The sequence below is a fragment of the Dermacentor albipictus genome, chromosome 1 (genome assembly GCF_038994185.2).
Source record: "Dermacentor albipictus isolate Rhodes 1998 colony chromosome 1, USDA_Dalb.pri_finalv2, whole genome shotgun sequence".
Taxonomy (NCBI): domain Eukaryota; kingdom Metazoa; phylum Arthropoda; class Arachnida; order Ixodida; family Ixodidae; genus Dermacentor; species Dermacentor albipictus.
The window spans coordinates 345385965-345410810 of record NC_091821.1 but is presented as its reverse complement, the minus strand read 5'-3'; the positions used below and the strand labels follow the sequence as shown (position 1 = coordinate 345410810).

At 43.0% G+C, this 24846-nt stretch overlaps 1 protein-coding gene across 3 annotated transcripts; it reads left to right on the top strand.

The window, feature by feature from the left end:
* Positions 1–89: 89 nt before the first annotated feature.
* On the top strand, positions 90–24799 carry LOC135914350 (cyclic AMP-responsive element-binding protein 3-like protein 2). 3 transcript variants are annotated; one of them, XM_065447355.1, is made up of 13 exons: positions 90–175; positions 1118–1268; positions 3093–3338; positions 4869–5001; positions 8166–8227; positions 8932–9054; positions 11040–11129; positions 12998–13045; positions 15746–15804; positions 16512–16580; positions 18634–18718; positions 20842–20953; positions 23046–24799. In XM_065447355.1, exons 2-13 carry the CDS (start codon positions 1158–1160, stop codon positions 23444–23446), a joined length of 1539 nt encoding a protein of 512 aa, XP_065303427.1. In that variant the 5' UTR covers positions 90–175; positions 1118–1157; the 3' UTR covers positions 23447–24799. The 3 variants fall into 3 exon arrangements, with proteins under 3 accessions (XP_065303427.1, XP_065303262.1, XP_065303341.1); XM_065447190.1 differs by having other exon boundaries at positions 11037–11129; XM_065447269.1 differs by lacking the exon at positions 90–175 and adding an exon at positions 369–507 and having other exon boundaries at positions 11037–11129.
* Positions 24800–24846: the final 47 nt, after the last annotated feature.

Genomic DNA, 24846 nt, shown 5'->3' with positions numbered 1-24846 from the left:
TTTTAACATTCAATGACGCACGATTGATGCCAAGGCGCTGCACATTTTTTTGCTTCAAGCAGTTTTCAGTTACATTATTTGTCCATCATTACGATGGCACGCGCATGCGTAAATAGAATAATTGTCGTGACGTCACTTTGTGGAGTTGGCAAGGTCGCGGAAAAAGGGAGATGTGGTAATTTTGGCATGTTTATGTATTCCTCGAATTGAGCTATTATAACAGTCCGAAATAACGGCTCACAATTCGTTACGGAAAGCCTTCACTGATCCGCCTGAAGCTCCACCAGAGAGCATAGCCTCACCTCACCACAGCACGCACTGCTCGTTGCAGTACTTCGTTCTGCCCGAACGGTCTTGAGTCATCCAACGGGTGTTTCAGATGTAAACGTAAACACGAAAATGTTGAATTTGCAACCTGATTCCTGCTTGGGTGTTGGTCGCGGGGATATTTAGCTCGCACGACTGGGCTGCTTGTTCTGATCGCCTACTAATCGCGGAACAAGTTGGGTGAGGCGTCGTCGTCGCTTCTCGCATCTTTCAACGGCGTAGCTTCTAGAGCAAGGTCGCGATGATCAGTGCCGGGCCGTCAAAGTAGGCTGCGTCGCTTGCCGCTGCCCGCATTTAATTACGACCAGCCGTTTGAGAGAGGGCTCCCTGTCCCGACGGTTGCTGCATGCAAAAACGCGACTGTGTGAGGCGAGCCGGCTTCTCCACTTGCTGTGATCGACGTAGTATATATGCACCTGTCGTCACAACCAGTCCCCACCTCCTTGCCTGCTTGCGTACAAAACCGAAGCAGTTTTATTTTTGTTTAATTACCTCGACTCCAGTAATCACAGTGATATTCAAGGAATCGCGGCGCAATCGGAGATTCATCGCAGTGTGCCTCAATTTTAACGAAAATACCTTCGTTCGAGGGCGGAACTCCCGGGAAGATGATCGTTCTGACGTCGATAGCGAAGTGCAGGGCGTATAGTGCTGCAGGCCATATGGATGTGCTCTAACACGTGCGGCGATGTAGATGTTATGCTGCGTCTTATCAAAGCCGCTTCGTTTATGGTGTGTCCTACTTTTCTTGGCGAACGTTTCGTTTCGTTCTCTTTGATCGTGCCTATAGGTGCTGACCTCGGAAGACTGCACGAACAAACCCCGCCGACATGTCGTTCGGCAGTACGCTAGGCATTCTTGACCTCTTTGAGAAGGAGGACCCCTTCCTCAAAGACTCCGGCGGCCTGTTCACCAGCGAACTTCCCGACGCCGGATTGTTGGTCTGTGTCTGTTTTACTTTCTGTTTGTTTGACCTGTGCGGTATGGGAGCGTCTTTGGGCGTAATGTCACTGAAACGCGGTACCGGCTGTTTCCATCAGATGCACGTGGCCTGATTCCATGCTCCTCAGTGCAACATGTGATCAACGCTGTGCGCGTGGCGCATTACGATGACAAATCCTGCTCGTTAGCACGCAACAGCACCGACATCTCAGAGAATGTTTGCTAATTTAGGCTTTAGTACATATTATGTAGTGCCTCATAATTAAATCGTAGTTTTTCAGCACGTGAAACCCCAGAATTCATGTGAAATAGTTCGTATCTTGAGCACAATGGAATTTGCTGATGCAAAATGTGCCGACTACTTGGGCATGCTACACCTACCATGTTTTGATGTTTTTGCCAGCCATGTGCCATTTGTGGATCTATTTGATACCATGCTTGATCATTGGCTGCTGGTTTTTTATGCGGAAGTCCTTCTGTGGGGTGCTTGATTGGAACATGTCATGTGGCAGCATATGTAATATCCTGCTATGTTTACTTATATAACCTTCCTTATTGCAAGTCATGCACTTAATAAAAAGGTGACATTGAGTCTTTCTAACTCTCTTGCAGTTGCATAATGCATAGCTGGGTACAGTTGTTTTCAAGCAGGAGGGCTTTAGCTGACACGTAGTCAGTAAGATGGAGCACACATGTTATCATTGCAGAGTTTGCATGGGGTCTTGAACGCACTTCAAGTATTCTGCAAAAGAAAAAAGAGAAGGAGAGAGGACTGTTTTAGCATTATGCAGATGGGAGTGTATGATATGAACTTTGTCTTGGTAAAGTTCCATAGCCAACTTATATGCAGTTAGAAACTGGTAGTGTTAAAAGGCTATTTATTGGTTCACTGTTGCAGTGACACTACAAGGGCAAGCTTCCAAAGCTACATAGTCTTTTTATTGTAGTGTCTACATAGTATTTTATAAAAGCTAATTCACGCCGGCGACTTCAAGAGGTTGCACAACCAAGTTGGTTGCAAATGGTTGTTTTCCTTGAAAAGAGGCCGTTTTGCTCACTGCTCGAGTCTTCAGTCACGTGACTGCACTTGCAGAGTTTCAGGTGCGAATGAACTAGATGTCTGTTTACGCTGACGCTTATTTTATGTAGCAAGCAGATATAAACTCCATCAATCGCGATACATCTCAGTATGGGGATGGGCCAGTTGCACATGGAGTGGACATTGGTCGTCTTGAGTCGCTTTTTGGTTGCCACTTGCAAACGGTCGCATGACCTCCATAAGTCACTGGTGTCAATGAGCCCATAGACTTGACGCAAGCTATAGGTAGATGAGTATGGAAAAAATTTAGTGATTTGTTTCCCTGATTGTCCTTATGTTAGAAGTATTGTTTGACAGTAACAGTGCACATGTCACCTTTTGTAAATGTACAGTCACGTTCATTATGAGCTGCAACACTGGTGACCATGGTCAAAGGGGCTTCAAGGCTGCACGATGGCTCTGGTTTACGAATGTGCTTAATAAGTAGCAGTCATTGGAACTGTGTTTAGTCATGCACTTTTTCATGTCAGTACCGCTGTGAAACAACCTGTTGTGCACTCCGGGTTGCAAAAGCAGCTCTTTCATTACTCATTTTACTTGCATTTCACATTCACCTTGCCACTTCCAAAGTGCTTTGCCCACCATTTTTTGTAAAGGTTTTTCTCAATTAGTAATCTTCTGTTTTAAGGATTTCCTTATTGTTATGCATCTCTTTAATGCATTTTTGACCACTAGCAAATGAAAATGCATGTGCACTTTTCCCACCTCTTTTGTACCTTTGCAGCCGGAACTGGAGAGTGAAAGCATCGACTTCTGGACCAAATATCTTATTGGAGACTCTGCCTTGCCCTCACTGCACGATGACGTGCCCGACTCCGTACCAGACCTTGTGTCGGCGATGTTGCCAGCGTTGCCGTCTCAGGAGCACAGCTACAGCCTGTCTCCTGACGGCAGCGTGGCCAGCTTGCTGTCACCTCGCACAGGCCCGGGGTCCGACAGCTCTGAATTCTCCACACTAGATGGCCATCAGGTAGGACTTCCGCCAGTGGGGCTTGCCCAGTTCCATAGTTGGGATCCTTCGTGAAATTCCTCAAGTGGGTTTCTCTACCATGCAACCAAGATAGCTGAGGCAGCTGTCATCATGCTTCCTAGTGCACAACTGCTAGTTTCGATTGTGGTTCAACTGAGCATAGCCATTTCAGAGGGCAAGGAAGCTTGACTGCACATTTGCACATATGCCTATAGGGGTGAACGTTCGAATTCTTGATAGTCTGAGCTGCATTGCTCAGGTAACTTGCATAGAAGCATAAAACATATGCGGACTTTTATGCGGATAACTGTTTAAGGGTTGTGATGATTCGGGATATTTTTTATTTTATGGCGCAGCAGACTATAATGCGCCAAGCATAAAGGGTCACTAAAGGCAAATACTAAGTCGATGTGGACTGTTTAAATACCCTTGCAGTAACCTTGCAACGCTTGTTTTGTGCCAAGAAAAGACTTAGTTTACGAGAAAATTTTATCTGAACGGTCCGAATACCTTTTCAAAATTCAAATCTCCTGCCACCCAACCAGGGGAGTGGTGACGTTGCATATGCTATCGCCGCTCTTTGCTGCTGTCGGTGAGTAAAATGGCGCCCGACAGACGGCGGCACCGAGCCAAGACAGTGGTGGATTTTCCACTGCAGCTGCTTTTTGGTCAAGTGGCGTAGCCCGTTCAGTCATCCCACAACATCACATGGAAGTTGAATTCTCTGCAACTTGCAGTTTATGTGAGTTTCACAAGCCAGCAAAACCACTGCAGCACTACGCGATCAGGAAAGTACTAAAATGCAAAAGCATGGGCGGCGCAAGGTCAAGTGAAAATGAAACTTTTCGACTGCCCGCATCATTGTTAATGGTAATTTCAATGAGTTCTTTTTTTGAAGATGAAATGGAACTGGACAAGTAGCATCTTATTTGCTTTTATAATACAATACGAGGATGTTTTTTGCAATGAGTAGTTGAGTACTAGTGACAGAATTTAATTGAGTGCTTTCATCATCGGGCAAGTGCTTGAATGTGCTGGGGGAGTCTAATCATGTCCTGCATTTACCTAGATTTCTTAATGATTAAGGCTCTGTTCGCGATAACATTGACGCCTTAGAGATTCTAGAGCACTAATCTGTCACTTCAGCTTTACTATTTGTTTTTAGTGTCCCTTTGACATTTCACCTGATGCTCACCATACATATCTACTGTTAACAAAAGAACCTGCACATTCCTATTTGGAAGATATAGAATGCAAATCATGGTGTCTTATTGTATGCATTTACATTTTATTTTACTTTATTTTACTTTCATAAACTTTTGCATTTTTGGCAAGTGCACGCAAAAGTTATGTTCCTGTTTTTTTCTAGAAATTAAAGAAATCACTAGCCAGGTTTGCCAGGCACGAATACTGCATGTGGAAAATGTTTACACTGATTGTGCATCAGTGTCTATGATGTTCAGTTGATACTTGTAACTTTCTGCTGAGGGCCTGCTTAGGAGTTTAATTTATCTGTCGTCTCAACTGCAGGAAGAGGCAATGGACTTTGATGATCCCCTGTACGTGGACGTTGTTGGCTTAGAAGAGTATGACAACAGTTCAGTTTCACCGTCCTCCGTTGTGGAAGAGTGTGTATCGACATCGTCACCCCTAGATGACATTGGTGAGTTCACTCCCTTCATGGGCTATAGGATTTATAGAATTATGTAATATCTCAAAACTGATCAACAAGTAGAAAATAAGGGATATTCGAAATTATAATGTGAGAAAGATTGAGGAAGCAGTAAAAAATAGACGCAGCATGAAATCAGTGAGAAGGAAACTTGGCATAGGACAAACCAAGTTGTGTGCACTGAAAGATAAGCTGGGTAATATCATCAGATATCTCGAAGATATAGTAAAAGCAGTGGGAAGAATTCTATACTGACCTGTACAGTACCCAAAGCAGCAACAATGCCTCCATTCGAAGTAGTTATTAACAGGTTACAGAGGCTCCTTCTGTAATTAGCGATGAAGTTAGAAGGGCCTTGCAAGACATGAAATGGGGAAAAGCAGCAGAAGATCGAATACCAGTCGGTTTAATCAAAGATGGAGGAGACATAATGCTTAAAAAACTAGCTGCCTTTTATACGAACTGTCTATTGATTTCAGGGGTCCCAGAGAACTGTAGGAATGCCAACATTATAGTAATCCACAAAAAGGGAGATGTTAAAAAATTGAAAAATTATAGGCCCATTAGCTTACTTCCAGTATTATATCTGTTCTCCAGTAGAATAAGGGCAACACTGGATTTAGTCAACCAAGGCTGGTTTCGGGAAGGGATACTCTACAATGGATCACATCCACGTCATCAATCAGGTAATCGAGAAATCCGCAGAGTAGATACAGTAAGCCTCTCCATATGGTTTTCATAGATTACAAAAAGCCATTTGATTCAGTAGAGATACCAGCTGTCATAGAGGCATTATGTAATCAAGGAGTACAGTACGCTTACGTAAATATATTGGAAAATATCTACAGAGATTTCACAGCTACCTTAATACTCCACAAGAAAAGTAGGAAGATACCTATAAAGAAAGGGGTCAGACAAGGAGACACAATCTCCCCAATGCCATTCACTGCGTGCTTGGAAGAAGTATTCAAGCTATTAAACTGGGAAGGCTTTGGAGTAAGGATCAACGGCGAATATCTCGGCAACCTTTGATTTGCAGATAACATTGTCCTGTTCAGCAACACTGGGGACGAGTTGCAACAAATGATTGAGGACCTCAAGAGAGAGAGTATAAGAGTGGGGCTGAAAATTAATATGCAGAAGACAAAGATAATGATCAATAGCCGGGCAAGAGAACAAGAGTTCAGGATTGCCAGTCAGCCTCTAGAGTGTGTGAAGGAGTACCTCTACCTAGGTCAATTATTCACAGGGGACCCTGATCATGTGAAGGAAAGTTACAGAAGAATAAAAATCGGTTGCAGTGCACTCGGCAGACATTGTCAGATCCTAACTGGTAGCTTACCATTATTATTGAAAAGAAAGGTGTACAATCGATGCATTCTATCGGTGCTGACGTATAGGGCAAAAACTTTGAGACTGACAAAGAAGCTCGGAAACAAGTTAAGGACCACACAAATAGTGATGAAACGAATAATGTTAGGCGTAATATTAAGAGACAGGAAAAGAGCGGTGTGGATCAGTGAGCAAACAGTGATACCCAATATTCTAATTAACATTAAGAGAAAGAAATGGAGCTCGGCAGGTCATGTAATGTGCAGGTTAGATAACCGGTGCGCCATTAGGGTTACAGAATGGGTGCCAAGAGAAGGGAAGCGCAGCTGAGGACGGCAGAAGACTAGGGGGGGTGATGTAATTAAGAAATTTGTGGGTGCTAGTTGAAATCAACAGGTGCAGGACAGGGGTAACAGTAGATTGCAGGGAGAGGCCTTCATCCTGCAGTAGACATAATATAGGCTGATGATGATGATGAATTATACTACATGATTCTTAAAATACTACCCCTGACCATATTACACTAACTTAACGCTTTAGGGTGCTGTGCACATGATTTGTGTGCACCAAGATAGTGCGTCAACAACAAAAGCATTGACAAAAGTAAATATTTAAAATGTGTTGCATGCATCTTTAAACACTTCTGATTGAAATAGTGCTGCAAGTTTGAATAGGAAGTGCGAAAGGTTTTAATAAAATGAGTGGGAAGGTAGACTGTTGGATGTTTTTGCTCGGTGTCAGTATTTTGTATGTAGCGGGTTCACTTCTTTCATTGTTTTTCACATTGTTTTGTACCAGGCATTATTTTCAAGTTGCTAGATAAGTGCTTTTCAAGCCTGCTGGACATGAAATAATTGATGCTGTCATATTTGATGTTCCTATAGCGAGTTTTTGCCATGGAGCTCACACTCTGTTAACTTGACAAAAATTATTTAAGAACGGTAAAATTCTTAGTCTATTTCGCAGCAGTGTGCTTTTAATGTTTCTGAAGACACAAGAAATGCAGGGAAAGTAAGTTTTCAGTGAACAGAATTAATCAGCACCAGGGAGGGTTAATGATGATATTGGCTTATCTTATGTTTTCACGTGGTTATGCATTATTTCCCAACTCAAGAAAAGTCGATTCAGTAGTATAAGTGCTACTTTTTTTTTCCGTGTAACATAGTATATCACCTGTAAACCACATTGCATGTAACTACACTGCGCATGTTTCATGTTTAATATTCATCAAAGGGCTATGCTTAAGTGCTCTTCACGTTGTTTAATATTATGGGGCAGTGAAACTAGGTTTATTGGAGTCAACAGATTTGGATCAGTCAAACTGAACTTGAAGCCAGTCACAAGAAATTTGCTGACTCTGGATTTTCAAAGCATCTTGAAACTGTTTAATTGAAACGAAACCTGCTGGTAATTCACTTAATTCGAACTTTTGAAAGAATATTGAGAAGGCATAAATAATAACACGGCCATATTTCACATTCAGGATGCTCTGTGCTTTGACAGATGCTACTGAACCAGTCATGATGTTTTGGATATACGTTTGCGGGGACTAACTTCACTCTTCTACACAATATGACCTTCTATTAGTGACTGTTTTCATTTCCTGTAGCATTAATGCATTTTCTGAAAGGCATGTGATATGCAAACTTTTCATGCATGATTTTTTTTTTCTTTACATTGTGCGTGCATGTTGTCCCTGCTCTCTCTGGTTTCTCATGTTTGTCAGTAGGAATGCTTAGTTTCATCAGTGTGACTGACCTACAGCTTTACTTTACGTTGCCAAAAAAACAGACATTTGGTCAATGTGCTTCTTTATTTTGCAGCGGCTGATGTGATTGTTGCTACTACGGATGCAAAAGAGTGTGAGCCTGTGGTGATTGTTGATGTAAGTAAATAATTATGTGGGAAACTCACTTGCTTTGCACTGCTTTCTTTACTAGTATTGCCGCTATAGTATATTGGCGCTACCGTTGATGAAAGTTCCATCCTTTTACTAGAGCTACATGTAACAAGGGTTTTGACCCCTCAAAAAATGTTTTGTGTGGAGCAAATATTGTGCAGTTACTGTTATAGCTTATTAAATGTGCACCATGACAGAGCCCCGATTTTATGTTCTCATCACTGCTCAATGATTTAACAAAAAAAAGGGGGGGGGGGGATACCTTTTGGTTCTAAATAGGATGTGCCCTTAATCACATGGCTACATGGTTTTACGTATTGTGGCAGATGAACTAAAAAGTACCAGTAGTGGTTTCCCATATCTAGTGCATGTCCGTATATGCGATGGATCTCTCCCATCATGAAGCAGTGTTCTTCATATGCTTCTTAATCTTAATGTAGTATAATGCTATCTTTAATTGTTAGAGGGTGTTTGCTCTAACCAGTTCATTTTTCTGTCTCTTATTCATTGTCCTGCTGGTGCAGCTTGTATTTTCAAGTACAGTTCATATGAAACCTGGCTGAATCTGATTGCAGTTAGAGCAACAGATTGTAGTAAGAGTACAGCTTGCATGTCTGATTACGCATAACACCTGCACAATCTTGCATAGTTGACATTATAGCACTATTTGGCGTGTATTTTAAATGCAGGACATTGTACTGCCTGATGTCTTGGAAGCTCCTGACAGCCCTGAAGCTCCGCTGAGCCCCTCTGCAATGTCATCCTGCAGTTCAACACACAGTTCCCCAAGTGTTGGGAGCCGATCCAATAAGGTTGCTTGAACTTTTTGTAGCTTTAGGTTACCTCTTGTGGGATATCACCTATTAATGCCATTTTTTTAATTGAACGCTGTTGGGAATACTTTTGCCTTTGTGCGACATGATGTCTAAGGCACTGCTTCAAGTGATAGATAGGCATTCCTCAATGCACCAAAACAACTATAAGGCCTATAAGTAATGCTGATTGGGTGTGCCAATCCTTTCATCACATCTACTTCTGCAGGATTAGCTAGTCCATGTACATTGAAAGCAATACAGTAAAAGCTCGTTAATTCGAACCGCAAGGGGAAGCCGCTTCAGTTCGAATTAACGAAAGTTCGAACTAACGAAAGTGAAGGAGAGCAACAGTACACTGCGATTTGGAAGCAGTAGGGCATGTCAGAAATTTGGCGAGTCAGAAAGTGATGGCGTGTGCCGCGGGCACACGCCATCTTCAAGTCGAAGCTCTGGGTCCGACTGTGCCACACCACCGATGTCCACCAAAACGAACGTTTGCCGAGGCTTAACACCATCACAATGAATCGCGACGGCCGATACCTCCTAAGCTGAAAACAGAGGTGCACAACCGATGAAGACTGCCGAGACAAAGATGCTGAACATGTGAAGGTGGCGAAGGCCCTGATTCATTCGTTCTTGATTGCAAGCGCAGCTGCGACGTACTTGGTTCGCCGTGCTTTGGTGCTTGCCGTGCCATCTCCGCACAACATTAGCAGCTGTACAAGATTTGCAAAGCCTCCGAGATTCGCAACGGGCAAGAAGTCTCGGAGGTTAGGTAGAACGGAGAGGCGGCAGCCGCCGCTGCCTTCTGGCTGACCCCGCGTCGGTTAGATTTTTTTCCGATTTTGCCTTCTCTCGCCGTTCTCTCCGTTTCGGAGGCAATACAGCCTTGTGTGTAGGCAGTAGGCGCGTTTCTCTGGTCGTGTGCCAGGCGAGCGTAGTTCGAATTATCCGTGAGAGAACCTTCTCGCGTTCGAATTAACGGACTTTTTTATACATACACTTCTGTGGAGCTTGGCCGGACCAAATCGTACAGTTCGAATTATCCATAAATTCGAATTATTGAAGTTCGAATTAACGAGCTTTCACTGTACTAGTACTATATCTGAAAATGGGGGTATTGATTGAGAATACAGACATTGTAGGCTTTGGCTAGGTAATTGATCCTTGAACTTCCGCCCATCACAGATATTTTGTCCCTCTCACATGTTAGCAAGGGACATTATATTTTTTTTGTTGATAATACTGCATTAAGAAAAATGCAAAGATGAAGGCAAACGCTTGTCTTCGTCTCCCCTGCTGTTGTGTGTCTTTTGTTGCACCATTTTCCCTCATCAGAGGAGAGAGAGAGAGATGGTGACATTTGAAGCTGCTGTTCATGTTTAACACCAACCCAGTTTCATTTGTTAATCTGGATGAATGATTTGGTCTGGTTCGCTACATTCAACCTGCATTTCTTTTACTGTAGGCAGCAACAGGCTTTACAGCTTGTTATCGCATTGCATGTGTATACATGCATATGTGTAAGTATGTGCCACATGCATATCATGCAATGCTTTTTAGAGGGGGGGGGGGGGGATCAGGAGGTTGTGCAATACATGACCAGCTTTTTCAGCTTTTAAAGTAAGAAAAATGAGCTAAAACTGTTCATGAATATGTGCATACTTGCTTGTTGGATAAACAAGAAATCACTAAAGCCATAGAAAAGTATGATGTTCAAAAATGTAATGAGGCACTGGGAGTGTTCTATACATCTGTGTGCATGGTTTGTGCACTGAACCTATCAATTCCAGTTGCCTCGACTGCAGTGAAATTCACATTTTTGTCACCCACGTGTTCTGAAAATTTTCTTGGGAACACCTGTGCGTTCTGCTAGGAAGTTCAGTGCTGGAAAAGAAGTGTGAGATGGGGATTCCAAGAGAATGCATGTATAGCTGCATCCACGCACGTGACTGTGGTGTTTCACAATTGTGTTTCAGAAGACGGAAGAAGTCTTACACCTGACAGAAGAAGAGAAACGGCTCATGCACAAAGAAGGCATTGTTTTGCCGACAACAATGCCCCTCACTAAGGTGAGTCGGCACACATGGCATCACGTGCTGTAGTGCGTAGTCGGGTACTAATGGGTTGAGCCACTGCCTCTTGCACTGTTTTTATACAGTCAAATTTTGTAGTATCAAATCGAGTTTAATCCAATTATCACTTACGTAGAACAATTTCGGAACATTACAAAGCTGTAGGGAGAATACAGAGCCACATGGACAGTTACATAAAACGAGAATTTTATCCATATTTGGTTCTGCCCATTGCAGTAGCCCAGTGGCTATGGCATTGCACTTTCGAGTTCAAGGTAGCAGGTCCGATTCCGGCTGCAGTGGCTGCGTTTCGATGGTAACAAAATGCGAAACCATTCACATACTTAGATTAAGGTGTACGTTAAAGAACCTCAAGGGGTGAAAATTAATCCAGAGTCCCCCACTGCAGCATGCGTCATAATCAGAGTGGGGGCTTGGCGCGTAATATTTTAGAATTCATTTGGCTGTGTAAATTGGCAAGGCACAACTTGTCCCTTAATGCTTGCTTGCGCATTCTGATTGGCCTACACGGCACAGTCTGCCGCTCATTCCCACAGATGATACAAAAATGATTGTTATAGGAAAAGGAAAAAAAGTTATAAAATGTGGCCCCGGAATGTATCAACACGAGACTGTAGGGTGCTCAAGACGCGTATGTCAGCAGAGGGTGTGTCGTCTGCCTTTTGTCCTGTTTTAAAAAGCACTGTTTCAGTCATTACCGAAGGTGCCCAAGAAGCATTCTTAGAAGCATGCAGAATTTTCTGCACATGTCTCAGAGTGAAGACAATGTGTGACAAGACGGAAAATGCATTGCAGAATGCTTTTGTCCCAAATGTGACATAAATTCATTCATTACCTGCATTCATTACCTGGATCCATTCGCTCATGCTCATCCCAAATTTTTGCAACCGCTATCCCAGATGCATAATCATGGGTATGGGTATGGGCATAATCAGGCATGGGTATGCCTGGCAGCATTTGTATAACTTGTGTATTCTTTCACCAGTGCACTTTTGTAAAAGGGTTCACTTGTATTTTTGTGTATTTTCCTTTTCATCTGTGCTCTTTAATAGTGTTCACTTGTGTTTACCGCCGTATACTCCAATGCATTTTCTGTACATTTTCTTAACCCACTCCTGCTATAGCGCAAATTGCACTGCAGTATGTATAAATAAATAAATAAATAAATAAATAAATAAAGTGTGGGAATGATGTCACACTTGTGCTTCGCCGGCTGATGTTGCATTCCTCGGTGCTATCAGCTTCAAGTTGTGCCTTTGAATTCTGTGTTAGACATGTACTTTATATGACTCAGGAAATTGAAGATTATGGTGAATGATGAATGTGTTTTTATTTCTTTTTGGTTAGCTTGAAGGCCTAGTAATTGGAAGGGAGAAATGTGCTGCTCTGTCGTGCCTCGACGTTGCTCCATTATCCCAAAATAAATTGTGTGGTAGCACGAAGACTCGTCAAAGAAACAGAAGTCAAGCATAGCTTATTACTACAAATTATAGTTCACTAGTAATGCTCTTTATTTGCCTGCTATTTCGTTCTTTTTGAGCTTGATTCAAACACAAACCAGAATTTCAGAAGTCTTTATATGGCACATGCACAGCGACAAGTTGCATTCTGTTTTAATCTGCCCTTCCCTTGCCGATATATTGCAGATCTCTCCACATTTGTGTTCTTTTGTGCTGTGTTTTTGATGGTAAGCTAATATGGGAAATTCCACATCACCCAGTGGTGTAGAACACTGATGTTTGTGAGACTGCTGGGTCTATTGTATAAGCATAAAGAGCCCAGCTGTTCACTGACTTATTGCAGGTAGATAAGCTTATATGTTTATATATATGTTTGTGTTGCAGGCTGAAGAAAGGGAGCTCAAAAAGATTCGAAGAAAGATTCGAAACAAGGTAGGCTATGACCGCATTGATCATATGCTGATTGTTATTGTTGACTTATGAGAGTAGCGCATTTTTGCATGTAGGTTGTCTAAACTCACAACGGACATGCATACAACAGACTTTCGGATATATACTGGACTATACTTCAACCTTAGTTTGTTCTGCCTATTTTAATAATGCAACAAAGTTCACTTTTAACGGACCGCGCTACAACGTATGAAATTAGTGTCCATTTTTTTCAAAATCGGGCATATAAGACACACTTTTGCTGTGTCGGCACGGCCTGACAATTGAATTGTGAGGGCTAGCCGACCATTGCGAGCACAACATTATGCACACGAGGGAGGAAGGCGGGGTGGAAACGCGCTCTCTTTCACACGCGAGGCACGGGGTCGGGGAGGCAAGAGAGAGGGGTGATCCACTCTGGCGGCTGCTGATTAAGGCATGGCCGCCATATCTCGAAAGCGATCTGCGATGTGTACAAAGTGCTTGCTCGCGCGGGCGCCGTATCTTGAAAGTGATCTGTGATGTAAAGAAAGAGCGCGCCCGCGCGGCCATCGTATCTTGAAAGCAATCTGCGATGTGGACAAAGGACAAAGTGTACCCACTGCCGGTAGATTTGTATGCGCTGTGCTTTCGACGTTTAGTTCGCGTGGAAGCGAGAGACGGCATGGTCAATTTTCTCGCTGCTGCACTTATCTTGCTTAATTTGCTATGGCAATTGATGCTTCACCTTTCAGGCAAAACTGCGACTTCTTTGTTCGTTTTTTACTTAGACGCTCGTCACTTAGTCTTTGCAATAAATTTGTTTAGACATTGCGACGAAAGTTTCGAAAGTGAGTCGTTTCGAATATTATGGACTTCGGATCAAACAGGCATTCTTTATCGGATTATCAGGGTCCGTTGCAATGAGAGTCGACTGCATAGCCTGCCCGCAACACATAACATGATCTCTGATTAGAACTATCAAAAGGGGAAAAAGGTGATTCCTATAGTGAAACCTTGTTAAACCATAGTTAGCAGGAGCTCGGAAAAAGTATGTACTAAACGGTAGTACTGTTTAACCGAAATAGTATGAGATCCCCCACTTACCTGTCAAAAACAAAACTCGGAGAGAGTGGGATGAAACGAGAAAAAAACATGCAGTATTAATTCACTTCGCGCGACAAAAATGTTACTTTCGTTTGATGCTGCGGCGGCCTAGCACGACGACGACAGCAGCCTCCAACTTACTGAAGCTGCGTGCCAGCTTTTCAGCCAGCCCCCTCTTCTCGGCAAACACTCGCATGGCAGATTCCTCGTTCGCGTTATGTATTCTCCGTGCACGTGCGCAGTAGTGCTGCAGAAGTCCCAGGGGGCACCTTTTTCATTGCCGGGGGCCGAAGTTCGGAATACTTTTCATTTAGAATAGAGTTACGTTATCGCGCCCCTGTTCTCGTCGCGACGATTGCATTCATGAGGCTGACGTAACGCACAGCTTATGCCACTGTCGGGCCTGAATCGCCCGTGCTGTTGCTTTCCATGTCGTACTCATCACTGTCGCTAGTCGACACTTTGGCAACAAAGACAACGATGGCGAAAAGTCAAACCTCGTAGCCGGCATGTCTTCGCGGTGGCTGCAGCGCTGCCGAGCAACTTCTTTGCATTCCAAATGCCACACACTGTAGTCAACAGGAGATCCCTGTTGCGTGCCAGCACCGACTTCTTCGTGTCACGTTCGATAGCACGGACGATGTCTAATTTTTCTTCTATGCTGAGCACCCGGCATCTTTTTTATCCGAGCTTCGAAACGATGCGAGTCTAGCTTGCATGACGCGATAACGCTCTCTGGCACGGCGTCGAAATGATGTTGATATTGATGTGGCTTCACGCGCAAATGCACAGGGCGCTTGGAGGCTGTTGCTCCGATCTCTGAGGCTTATTGTTCTGCTGGCCTGCCCAATCAAGACAGTGCACCGCTGTGTTTGCGCGACGAAAAGTTGAAACGCTATGTTTTAACCGATGCGTACGCAATAAGCTGGTACAGTTTATCCGGATACAAAACACATTATGTTCAATGGCTGCTGAGTCGGGGATTTGACTGTACTAGTTTTAAAACGAAACTACTGTTTGAGCAGGTATGGTTTAATGAGGTTTTACTGTATATATAAAGCGTGCAGTAATGCCTAAATCTTGGATGTGAGCATAGTACGCAATTAGTAGTATATTGGCACAAAGCAATGCTCTGGTAACGGAGCATTGTATGCTTTATATGTAGAGTTTTGTATCCTTTGAGTGTGTTCATTTTTTAACCACGCTTACTGCGCTTGGTTTGAAGAATGATGAAGCTTTGGAACAAATCACTCTGCATTGGTGTAAATCTATGCTGCTCATCCAGGTAGCAATGCAGACCAAGACAATAGTTCCATAAGACCTGAATGCCCACTGGGTGTTCTTAAGCTTATAGCATTAGAGAAAGCACCTTTTTTTATAAATAACCTGCATCCAGCAAGCACTCTTGCTGTCTTGAAAAGAAAAGTTTTTTTTTTTGCTTTACGAATGCAAATCAGTTCAAGACAGCTTTTGTGAACACCAGCATAAACCGTCATGGTCAGGGTAGCCAGCATGTATATGTCTTCAAGAGCATTTCATTGTTGTTATATAGATTCACAATCTTTTGTTGTTTGTTCTTAAACTCATAACATAATACTGCCTTGATCTTCTTTGCAGCAATCGGCACAGGACAGCCGAAAAAGAAAGAAAGAATACGTTGACGGATTAGAGAGTAGGTGAGTAAGGCACTCACCATTATGAGGGGTTCTCTAATTTGGCTGTGAGGAATCACTGAAGTGCTGAGAAATCCCCATGACTTCCGTGTCAAGATACATGCATACAAAGTAAACATGCGCAGCCTACCAGTAATTATCTGTGCTCAATCAATTAAATTGTTGCATTTGGTTTATTGCAGAGAGCATTTAAAGTGAAAATGCTATGCTGCAAGGTGCGTGTGTGGTCTACTTGGTAGGGGCAGTATTATGCTCGGAGACACAATGTCAACCTCAAATATTTTGCTTCTAGCACAAGATGATGTGCACTTTTTTTGTCCTCAAGTAATTTCACTAGATTTTTCAAAAACGTTACAGAAACCAAGATGTCCTTGTCGCATTCACACATTAAGTTTATGCGTGTACAGCCCATCGATAAACATCTGCACTTAACCAATCTATTAATGCAGGCTTTCATTTGTAAGACAATTGGTAGCTTTAGAGCTGTGAACAAAAGCTAAGAGAGGGGTGGTGGCATGATTTGGTGCTTTTAGAAAACGAGCCATTTCTTGGGACCCAGTTTTGAAACTCTTGAATATATTGTTCATAGCATTTGCACCATAATTTGTTCATTGAATGTCCAGCCGTAGCTAATTCTGTAGGTCAAAAATGTTGTTTGCTCCCGTTTGGGTTTCAATTATGACAGCTGTTTTTCTCAACCTTTGTTCCAGAGTTAAACTGTGTACTGCACAGAATGCCCAGCTCCAGAAGAAAGTAGAGCTGCTCGAAAAACAGAATGGGTGAGTTGAAGAAAACTTTACACACAGAAAATTCATTTTAGGATGAACTCTGTTTAGTATGGGTGTGCGTATAGTGATTTTTGAGACCGAAGTAAGTAAGAATCGAATAGTGCCAGGATCAAATCTTGAATACTTTTCAAATAATAAATAACTGTTATCACAATTAATATGAAACAATGTTCACATCCCAATATTTTTAATGTTTCCAAGTTTCTATTGTTACATAGTACGTTATGAAGCATTGTTTAATAAAAACACAAATGGAGCATTAGGAGCAAACAAGCCGTTTCTTTGCACGCACAGCACTCTTCAGAGAGTGTGACTAATCGTTGTTGTAGGATTTGGGGGTCAGGGCCTCGGAGTCGGTGGGAACTGGCCGTCACAAGATGCACCAATGGCCATTGGTGCATCTCGTGACGGGTAGCTGGCCTACGCTACCTGGGCATCGCACAGAGGCTAAGCGGGCCCATGCCACCATCTGAGCTTTCTTGACAAAGGTTGCTTCTTTATTGAAGAGTACGAGGTCGAGAGGATGGAGAAATGGAACAGGGGGTTTGTATTTACATAGGAGAGACAAACTTATTTAAAGAAGAAGGAATACTTGTTCTGGCCGGAGCACCGAGCGCCGTAGATCTTTCTTGTAGCATGAGCTACATGTCAGAGCAGACTGCATCTGACAGGTCTCCAGTTTGTTTTCATGTTTGTCTTAGCGACACCAAGGTCTCTTACAAAACTGTAAGGTTGATTGTGTATTGATTTACTGGTTGTCCATATGCTCCAGCTGATGGAAAAGCTTTTATTGGTTAATTGCATGTTATGTATTTGGAAGCACTGTTTCTTATTTTTCTTCACCGTCAGCAGGTATCCCACAGAAAATTGAAGTGATAAAATGTGCATATGTTGGTATGAGGACAACAAATGGCAACAGCTTCTAAAATGAACCAATGATCAGGGGACCATTGACTTGATAATACAATGACATATGAATAATAAATACTAATAATACCGAATTTACTCGAATCTAGGTCAGCCCTGATTCTAAGCCGACCCCCCCCAATGTCTGAAGATAGAAAATATGTCAAAAACTTAGCTCGAATGTAGGCCGAACGAAAAAAAGTAAGGACAGCATTCACAAAATGAAAACAGCATTTATTTAATGCGAACATGCTGAGCTTACTCTACGTTATCATCGCTGCTAGCTCAGACCACAGCTCGTGTCCGCAAGCGCAGACAGTGCAGCAAGGCTCGTATGCATCGAAACGCGGCGCGATCTTGGTGAACAGCTCCTCTCTCTTATCGTGCACTTGTTTTCCTTATTGCTGTCATCTCCTCATGCGGCACACGCAAAAAGCGTCCCCCATCGCCCCCACCAACGACGGACGTTTTTCTCATCAATGCCGAAGTCCCGCCTGGCTTGAACATATGACGATGCCTCTGCGGCTAGCACAACTTTTCGTTTGAAAGCGGCACGTAGTGGCATCACCTGTTTGGTGCCATTATGCACCAAACGTCACGCTATGGGCCACGCTGCACGCATAGAGATGCTGCACGGCGGCACGACACAGGTCAAAATAGTGACGTTGCTCGTGTACTTCTGTTGACTACTGGTGCACCTAACAGCAGCTGTAATATTGACTTTTCTAGATGGCGCTAGCTATGCACCATATGAATCATATTCAATTACAAGGTAGTGCGTTTTTTAAGACCCTCGAATCTAAGCTGACCCTAGAGTTTGGTATATGATTATTTGAATAATGCTGTCGGCCTAGATTTGAATAAACACGGTATATAATAAAACAATGATAATACGACAGATAGTGCTGTTGACAGAGTAGCAGCTGGTACTAAGGTGGACTTTTCATGCCATGCATGCTGCCACATTGAATATTTAATCAAACACTATTTTGATGTGCTCGTATTCCAAGTTATTGTTGGTATAGAACAGCAGATGTATAATTGCTAATTCTGTGTTAATTCATTAGAGCCTGTTTTGTTTGCAATCTCTGTATGCCCTAGCCCTGTTAACCGAAGTAATTGTGTCACTCCATTTCAGCTCTCTGCTTCTTCAGCTCAAGCGTCTACAAGCATTAGTTGCAAATTCTTCTGGCCGCAGTGCACAGACAAGCACTTGCGTCATGGTGAGCAATCTATCTCTTGACGGTGTGGTGTCTTTCAAGTCTCAGGGTGTTAAACATTCACTCAAAACCAAAACTAACTATGAGCATGAGGCAAAAGCTTTATGTTACCATCACATAGTCTTTATACAAGGTCAGCAGCCATAAGGATACATTGTAAAATTCGCTGGCTCCGATTGGCTTTCACTCACACTTGCTAGCCGGTACTGATCCACCAGTCTGCACCAGATGTGGAAGTGAACTCACAGTCATACATGTCCTTAGACAATGCCTTGGCATGGAAGCTTCGTGAAAACAATACTTTCCTGAACTTAACCTCAACAAATTACTTATGCAGCCTGGGCTTTTTCTACCAACTGAGCCAATGTTTGCCCTCAAAAAAAAAAAAAACATTCACTGCTAAATCATCTTAATGATGTGGACTTATCGAAGTATACAGTATTTACTCGCATGATGAATGCACTTGTGTAATGAATGCAGCCCCCAATTTCCCAATCAAGAAGTGTGTTCTTTTTCTTGTATAATGATCGCACCCTGAACTTGCTGCCGTGAAATAGGAGACACACGGTACGATTCAGCTTTTGATATGGCATTTGGTGGGTGCGATTGTGTCTGACACCATGTCAAACATTAAATCGTACCGTGTCTCCTACTTTTATTGCTATCGTAATTATATGGATGCTCCAGACACATTTTTGCCGCTGTCGCCATGCGCCGCGTGGTGTAGGTGTGAGTGAAAGTGCACGAGGGAAGTGGATGATTGCGACTCAATCTCGCACACTGTCTTTCGTCGCGCAAAAGGCTCGTGAGGTAGGCGCGGTGGCGTTGTACTCTGCCAGCAGCTGCATAATTGCACAACTGCACCTGAAGGACGCCGACAATGGTGGCTCAATCTCCCACATACAAGGGAGGTAAGTGGCAAGGAAAGTCACAGTGTTCCATCGCGCATGGTGCTGGAGGGAGTGGAGAGAGCTGGGGAGGTGGCATATTACTCCGGCAGCAACTGTGCGTTGCGCGGCCCCGGCGTGCCATATATCTTCAAAGTGATCTGTGTCAGGGGCTGAGTTGATGGAGGCTCATGCCTTTGTGCATTCTGCGTTCTTGCCACTCATTTTACGTTGAAGCGAATGTGTGCAAGTACGTATGGCCTATAAAACAACTATCCTTACTTTGTGTAGCTGTCTACACATTTTACACATTTGCTATCGCAATCCAAATTTCGGGCGAAACTGACTTCTTTAAAGGTGGCCAGGAAAAAAAAAAAACTCAAAATTTTATCTCGCTAATAAACGCACCCCCCAACCATGCGCATATCTTTCAGAAAGAAAGTGTTCATTATGCGAGTAAATACGATATATCTTGCCGCTTTTAAACTTGGCTTTGCTACTCTGTTGAGGCGAACATTCTGGCTTCTCTACATCCTTGCCACAAAGAGGCTGGTGTGGCGATCGCTGGAAAGCGCTATATCTACCTCCAAATGCTACCTGAGCATCCGTCAAGGAATGCAAGACCACCATTTTTATTATTTTAGACCCTTTTGCAGCCACTGCAATAGATTACAGGCATCGCAACCCATTATACCTGCAGCCATGTCTTTGTGCACTGTATCGCAGTACTAAACATCATTACTCGCTCTCTTTGGCCGTTGTAGCCCTTGCACCGTAAAACTCTATTAGTAATAATAATTGGCTGTGTTTTGCTTAATAAGGCAAAGAGACCTACAACAGACCCCAGTAAATGTGTGAGGACGTGCTTTGCTTTGCCTATGGAATGTAAAGGTACATTCCTGTAAGTGTATATTAAGTGCACACTAAGTGCAGATGCGTTCCTCTAAGTGCGTATGGTGCAGGCACTGCTTGGCCATATGTTGTATTGGTGGTCTCCTTATACTTTGTGACTGTGCTTAATCAGCTGCAAGGTGATGTGTGACATTTGGTATAGGATAGCAGGGAACTTGACACCTGACCAGCCGAATTCATTCAGCTGCCATTCACTCCACTAAAAACTGCAGCTACTGGTAGTCCCAGCCACAGTTCTGCCATGTTTAAACTTAAGTCTTCCTCTAAGCTTAATAGTCTTCGTGGACTCGACATTCTAATTTCTTTTCATTGTTTCTTCTTGTGCAGGTTTTACTTCTCTCTTTTGCCCTGCTGTTGTTCCCCAACCTGCGCACAAACTCCGGGGACAACCTCGATCTCATATTGAAGTCGGCGTCTGAAAAACTGGCCCCGATTTCAGGCATGCATTCTCTCCTGCATTCCTGTTTAGTTGCTACTATCGCTCTGTGTAATGTTGGTATAGTCATTATTTATTGTGCGGGACTAGCATAGCCTGGTTGGCTGTTTTTGTGTGTATTGCTTTAGAACATGAGTGGGCAAAGGAAAAAAATAAAGAATGAAAAGGAAGGAATTTGTGAAGAGAAGAAAGTAGGCCCAGTGAATGCTGGACGATATGGAACCAGTGTTGCATTCTTCATGCTGGCAGTGAAAACAGATGAGGACAGGCTCACAATGAAACCAGCTCAACAAACCAATAAGACAAGGTTGACACAAATAAAATCTCACACTTCATTCTAAGATTTGAGAAATTACAAGCCATAAAACATCAACTAGTATTGTGTAGCTAGCGATGGTTCAAGAGGCACAGGACCAGCTTAAAGTTAGAAAAGGGCCAGCAAGCACCCCTGGAACCAGTGGATAAAAATTGCGGTATACTGGATCAAGACAGTGATGGCCTTATTATTGAAAAGTAGGTTAATTTTTTAAGTTCAGGTGGGGCAAGTTTTAGTTTATGTCTAAGAAAGCAGAGTTTACGAAAGGCTGAGAAGCATACGTTTGATACATGTTTATTCCAGCCAAGGTTTTTCGTTATTGTAACTCCTAGATACTTGTACTCGCTGACTTCGGTCAGAAGGTGAGATGAAATATTGTAAGGAAATGAGAAGGAAGCCTTTTTGTTAGTTATCGTCATGTATACTGTTTTCTCTAAATTTAGCTTCATGTCCCATTTATTACACCATGTATGTATGTTCTGAAGATTGGAGTTTAGTAAAACTTGATCATCTTGGCAAGTAATTTGGTGAAATAAAACGCAGTCATCTGCAAATAATCTAATTTGAACAGGGGTAGTTATAACGTTAGTAATGCCATTGATATATATCAAAAAGAGGAGAGGTCCGAGGACGCTTCCCTGTGGGACGCCTGAAGTGACCGGCAGGTGGTTTGAATAGCAATCATCAATACAAACAAATTGTGTGCGGTGAGAAAGGTATGAGGAAATCCAATGAATTATGAAATTAGGAAGACCAATAAGTTCAAGTTTGTAAATTAGTTTGGCATGAGAAATAACATCAAAGGCTTTGCTGAAGTCTAAAAAAATAACATCCATTTGACCAGCGCTATTTAGTACACTTGCAAAAGTATGAATGACAGACGTTAGCTGAGTGACAGTGGAAAAGCCTTTTCGAAACCCGTGCTGATGGGGGGTAAGTACCTTGTTATCGTTTATAAATGTAGTTATGTAGTTAGCTATGATATGCTCAGCAAGTTTGCAACATGTGGAAGTTATTGATATGGGACGATAATTAGCAATCAAGGCAGGATCACCCTTTTTCAGCACGGGCACAATCCGCGCTTTCCTCCAGTTGGGAGACATGGTACTGGGTTGAACAAATAAACCATGATGGGAAAACACACTCTGAAAATACTTATTGAATGCCTCAGAGATTTGCGATTTATGAGCAAGCTGCACACCTTGACATGAAATGCGTGTAATTGTTTTTTTCTTTTTCGATAAAAATTTCCAGAACTTATGTGGTGAGTCACGAAGAAAATTTGGCAGGCTATACTGAAAGTAATTTTGTTTAGCCTGGCGCAAAGCGCTTGTGAAGTTAGCCTGATGTATTTTAACTATATTTCGACAGGCACCCCCACGCTTCAGTCGTTTTGATTTTTCTTTTCAAATGTATTATTTCTCGCGTGATCCAAGGAGTTTTTTTTTTAATTTCGAAAAGGTGTTTGTACACTTCAAATGCAATTTTCTCGTTGCTAAGTCTTTTCTTGGCACAAAATCGTTTTGAGGTTTCTAGAATGGCATTTAAACAGTCCACACCGACTTAGTATTTGCCTTTAGTATCCCTTTGAAGTACTTCTTGCGGTAAAGCATTTCTGAAATAGCCTAATTTTAACTTCAAATGCATTTCTCCATTTCGTTAAAGAGTCGTTCAATTCAGGGCCCCTTTAAGTACACATCTGTGCCACAGGGCAAACCACTCGAAGAAAAAAAAAAAAAAGGATATGTGTCAATTATTGTGATTTTCAAATGCATGCAGGGCGTTCTCGTTCCCTGCTGTATGCCTCGGAGCCAACGAGAGACTTCCACCAGGAGTACACCGAAGCCACCAAGGCTGCAGCCCAATACATTGAGGAGGACATCGACGCCTCGGACGACGAGGGCGTCTCGGCATCGTTGCCGTCACCCTCATCACAAGCGTCCAAGTGGGCGCCGCCCTCCAGCAAGGGCCTAGGCTGGGGCTTAGACCTCAGCTTCAGCCTCGCTGGAGGCAAGCGCCATTGGACAGCGGTGTCTGAAGACACGGCTCGCCCAGTGGGCACCGCCATGACCATCCCGCCAGACAAGAGGGCTCGGCTTGGAAACTACAGCGCGCTACCATCTCACAACAACAGTCTGCACCACCATCCAGTGGTGATTCAGATGCAGCGGCAGGCCTGACAACGAGGCCTACGATCTGTGCATGCACAAATTCTTCTCACTCGCTCTTTGGTCAGCTGATTACGTCCCTCTCACATTTTTCTCTTCTTTCTTTTTTATCCCATGACTGGCATGTAGGAGGCTGTTTCTTGTTTTTGCAAGCCTCCTGTTTTTCGACTGCATACTTCTTTTTTTCTCTCACTCTATTTCTCCCCATTATAGGTAATTACTTCGGCCTTTTCAGTCTGGCATCACATGAACGAGTAAAGGTTAAATGTAGTACTTCTCGTGAATCAGTAAAACAAAGGATGTATTTGGTAGAGCTGCTCGGTGATTGAGAGGGAGACTGTGTACACACAGCAAGGCTACTTTTGCAAACATTGCCAGATGATATGGTGTAAACTTTGACGCAGTTGCTTATAAGGCTTGTGTAAAAAGAGCTTCCAGTGCTTCCCTTACTCTCTCCTCCCCTACACTCTATTTTTTTTTTTTGCCTCCTTTCCCTGTAACCAGGAGAGGTGCTTGATTATTGAGCTCATTAGTATGTTGTGTTCAGTTCACTTGTGACCCTTCTTTTTATTTTAATTTCTGTTAGTGTACATGTAATGTGAGACAAACGCATGTACACTCACAAATTCATGATGCAGACTAAATTGAGAGGTCAGGTAAGGACTGTTATAAAATAGCAACACACCTGACCTCTCTAACAGTGTCCGATCATGGAGTGTCATGTTTTATTTTACAGAACTTTAAGTTTCTAGCTGATGTCTTGGTTGGGACATACTCACTGGTGCCCCAGGCATCTCTTGAGAGATTTTAGCATCGATCCTGTCGTATCAACCGCTGTGTGCCACTTGCTACTGTTTTGTGATGTCTGCTAAGATCCAAAGAGACCCCCTCCCCCTTCCTTTCCTTTTGCCTTGGTGTTTGTAGTTTGCAACCATTCCTCCTCTTGTTTCTATACTATCCTCAATTCGCGGACCACGCAGCTTTTCATGGGCAGTAGTAGCATGTGTGTTTTGTCGTCACTGAGGTGCAGGGCTCTTTGCGCTGGCCTGTCTAGTTTTTTTTTCTTCACGTCCCTGCAGATGGCTGTGTTTTTACAACACCTGCAATATATTTACAAGGAACATACTATTATATACATATATTTTTGTCACATGTATCACACCGATGATGGTGTGCTTGACTAACTTCTCTGTACACTTCTTCCTTACCTGGTGAGTGGTGGTCTCCCCCCCCCCTCTTTTTTTCATTGCCTCCCCTTGGAGTGGATGTCAACTTGATTATCATTGGCATGAGTGATTCAGAGAGAATGCATAGACACCACATTGGCATCGTATAGGTGTTTGAAATAAAGCCTCCATGAAATTATGTTCCTGTGTGCAGTGTCGTGTGGGATTAGCAGAACAAGAGCATGA

Bases quoted from the DNA above. Each gene is read 5' to 3' on its own strand.
- LOC135914350 (XM_065447190.1), top strand. From the start codon at position 1,158: ATGTCGTTCGGCAGTACGCTAGGCATTCTTGACCTCTTTGAGAAGGAG. The intron at 5,002-8,165 runs GTGAGTTCACTC...TTTATTTTGCAG, and splicing joins GTCACCCCTAGATGACATTG to CGGCTGATGTGATTGTTGCT. The intron at 16,581-18,633 runs GTGAGTTGAAGA...ACTCCATTTCAG, and splicing joins CTGCTCGAAAAACAGAATGG to CTCTCTGCTTCTTCAGCTCA.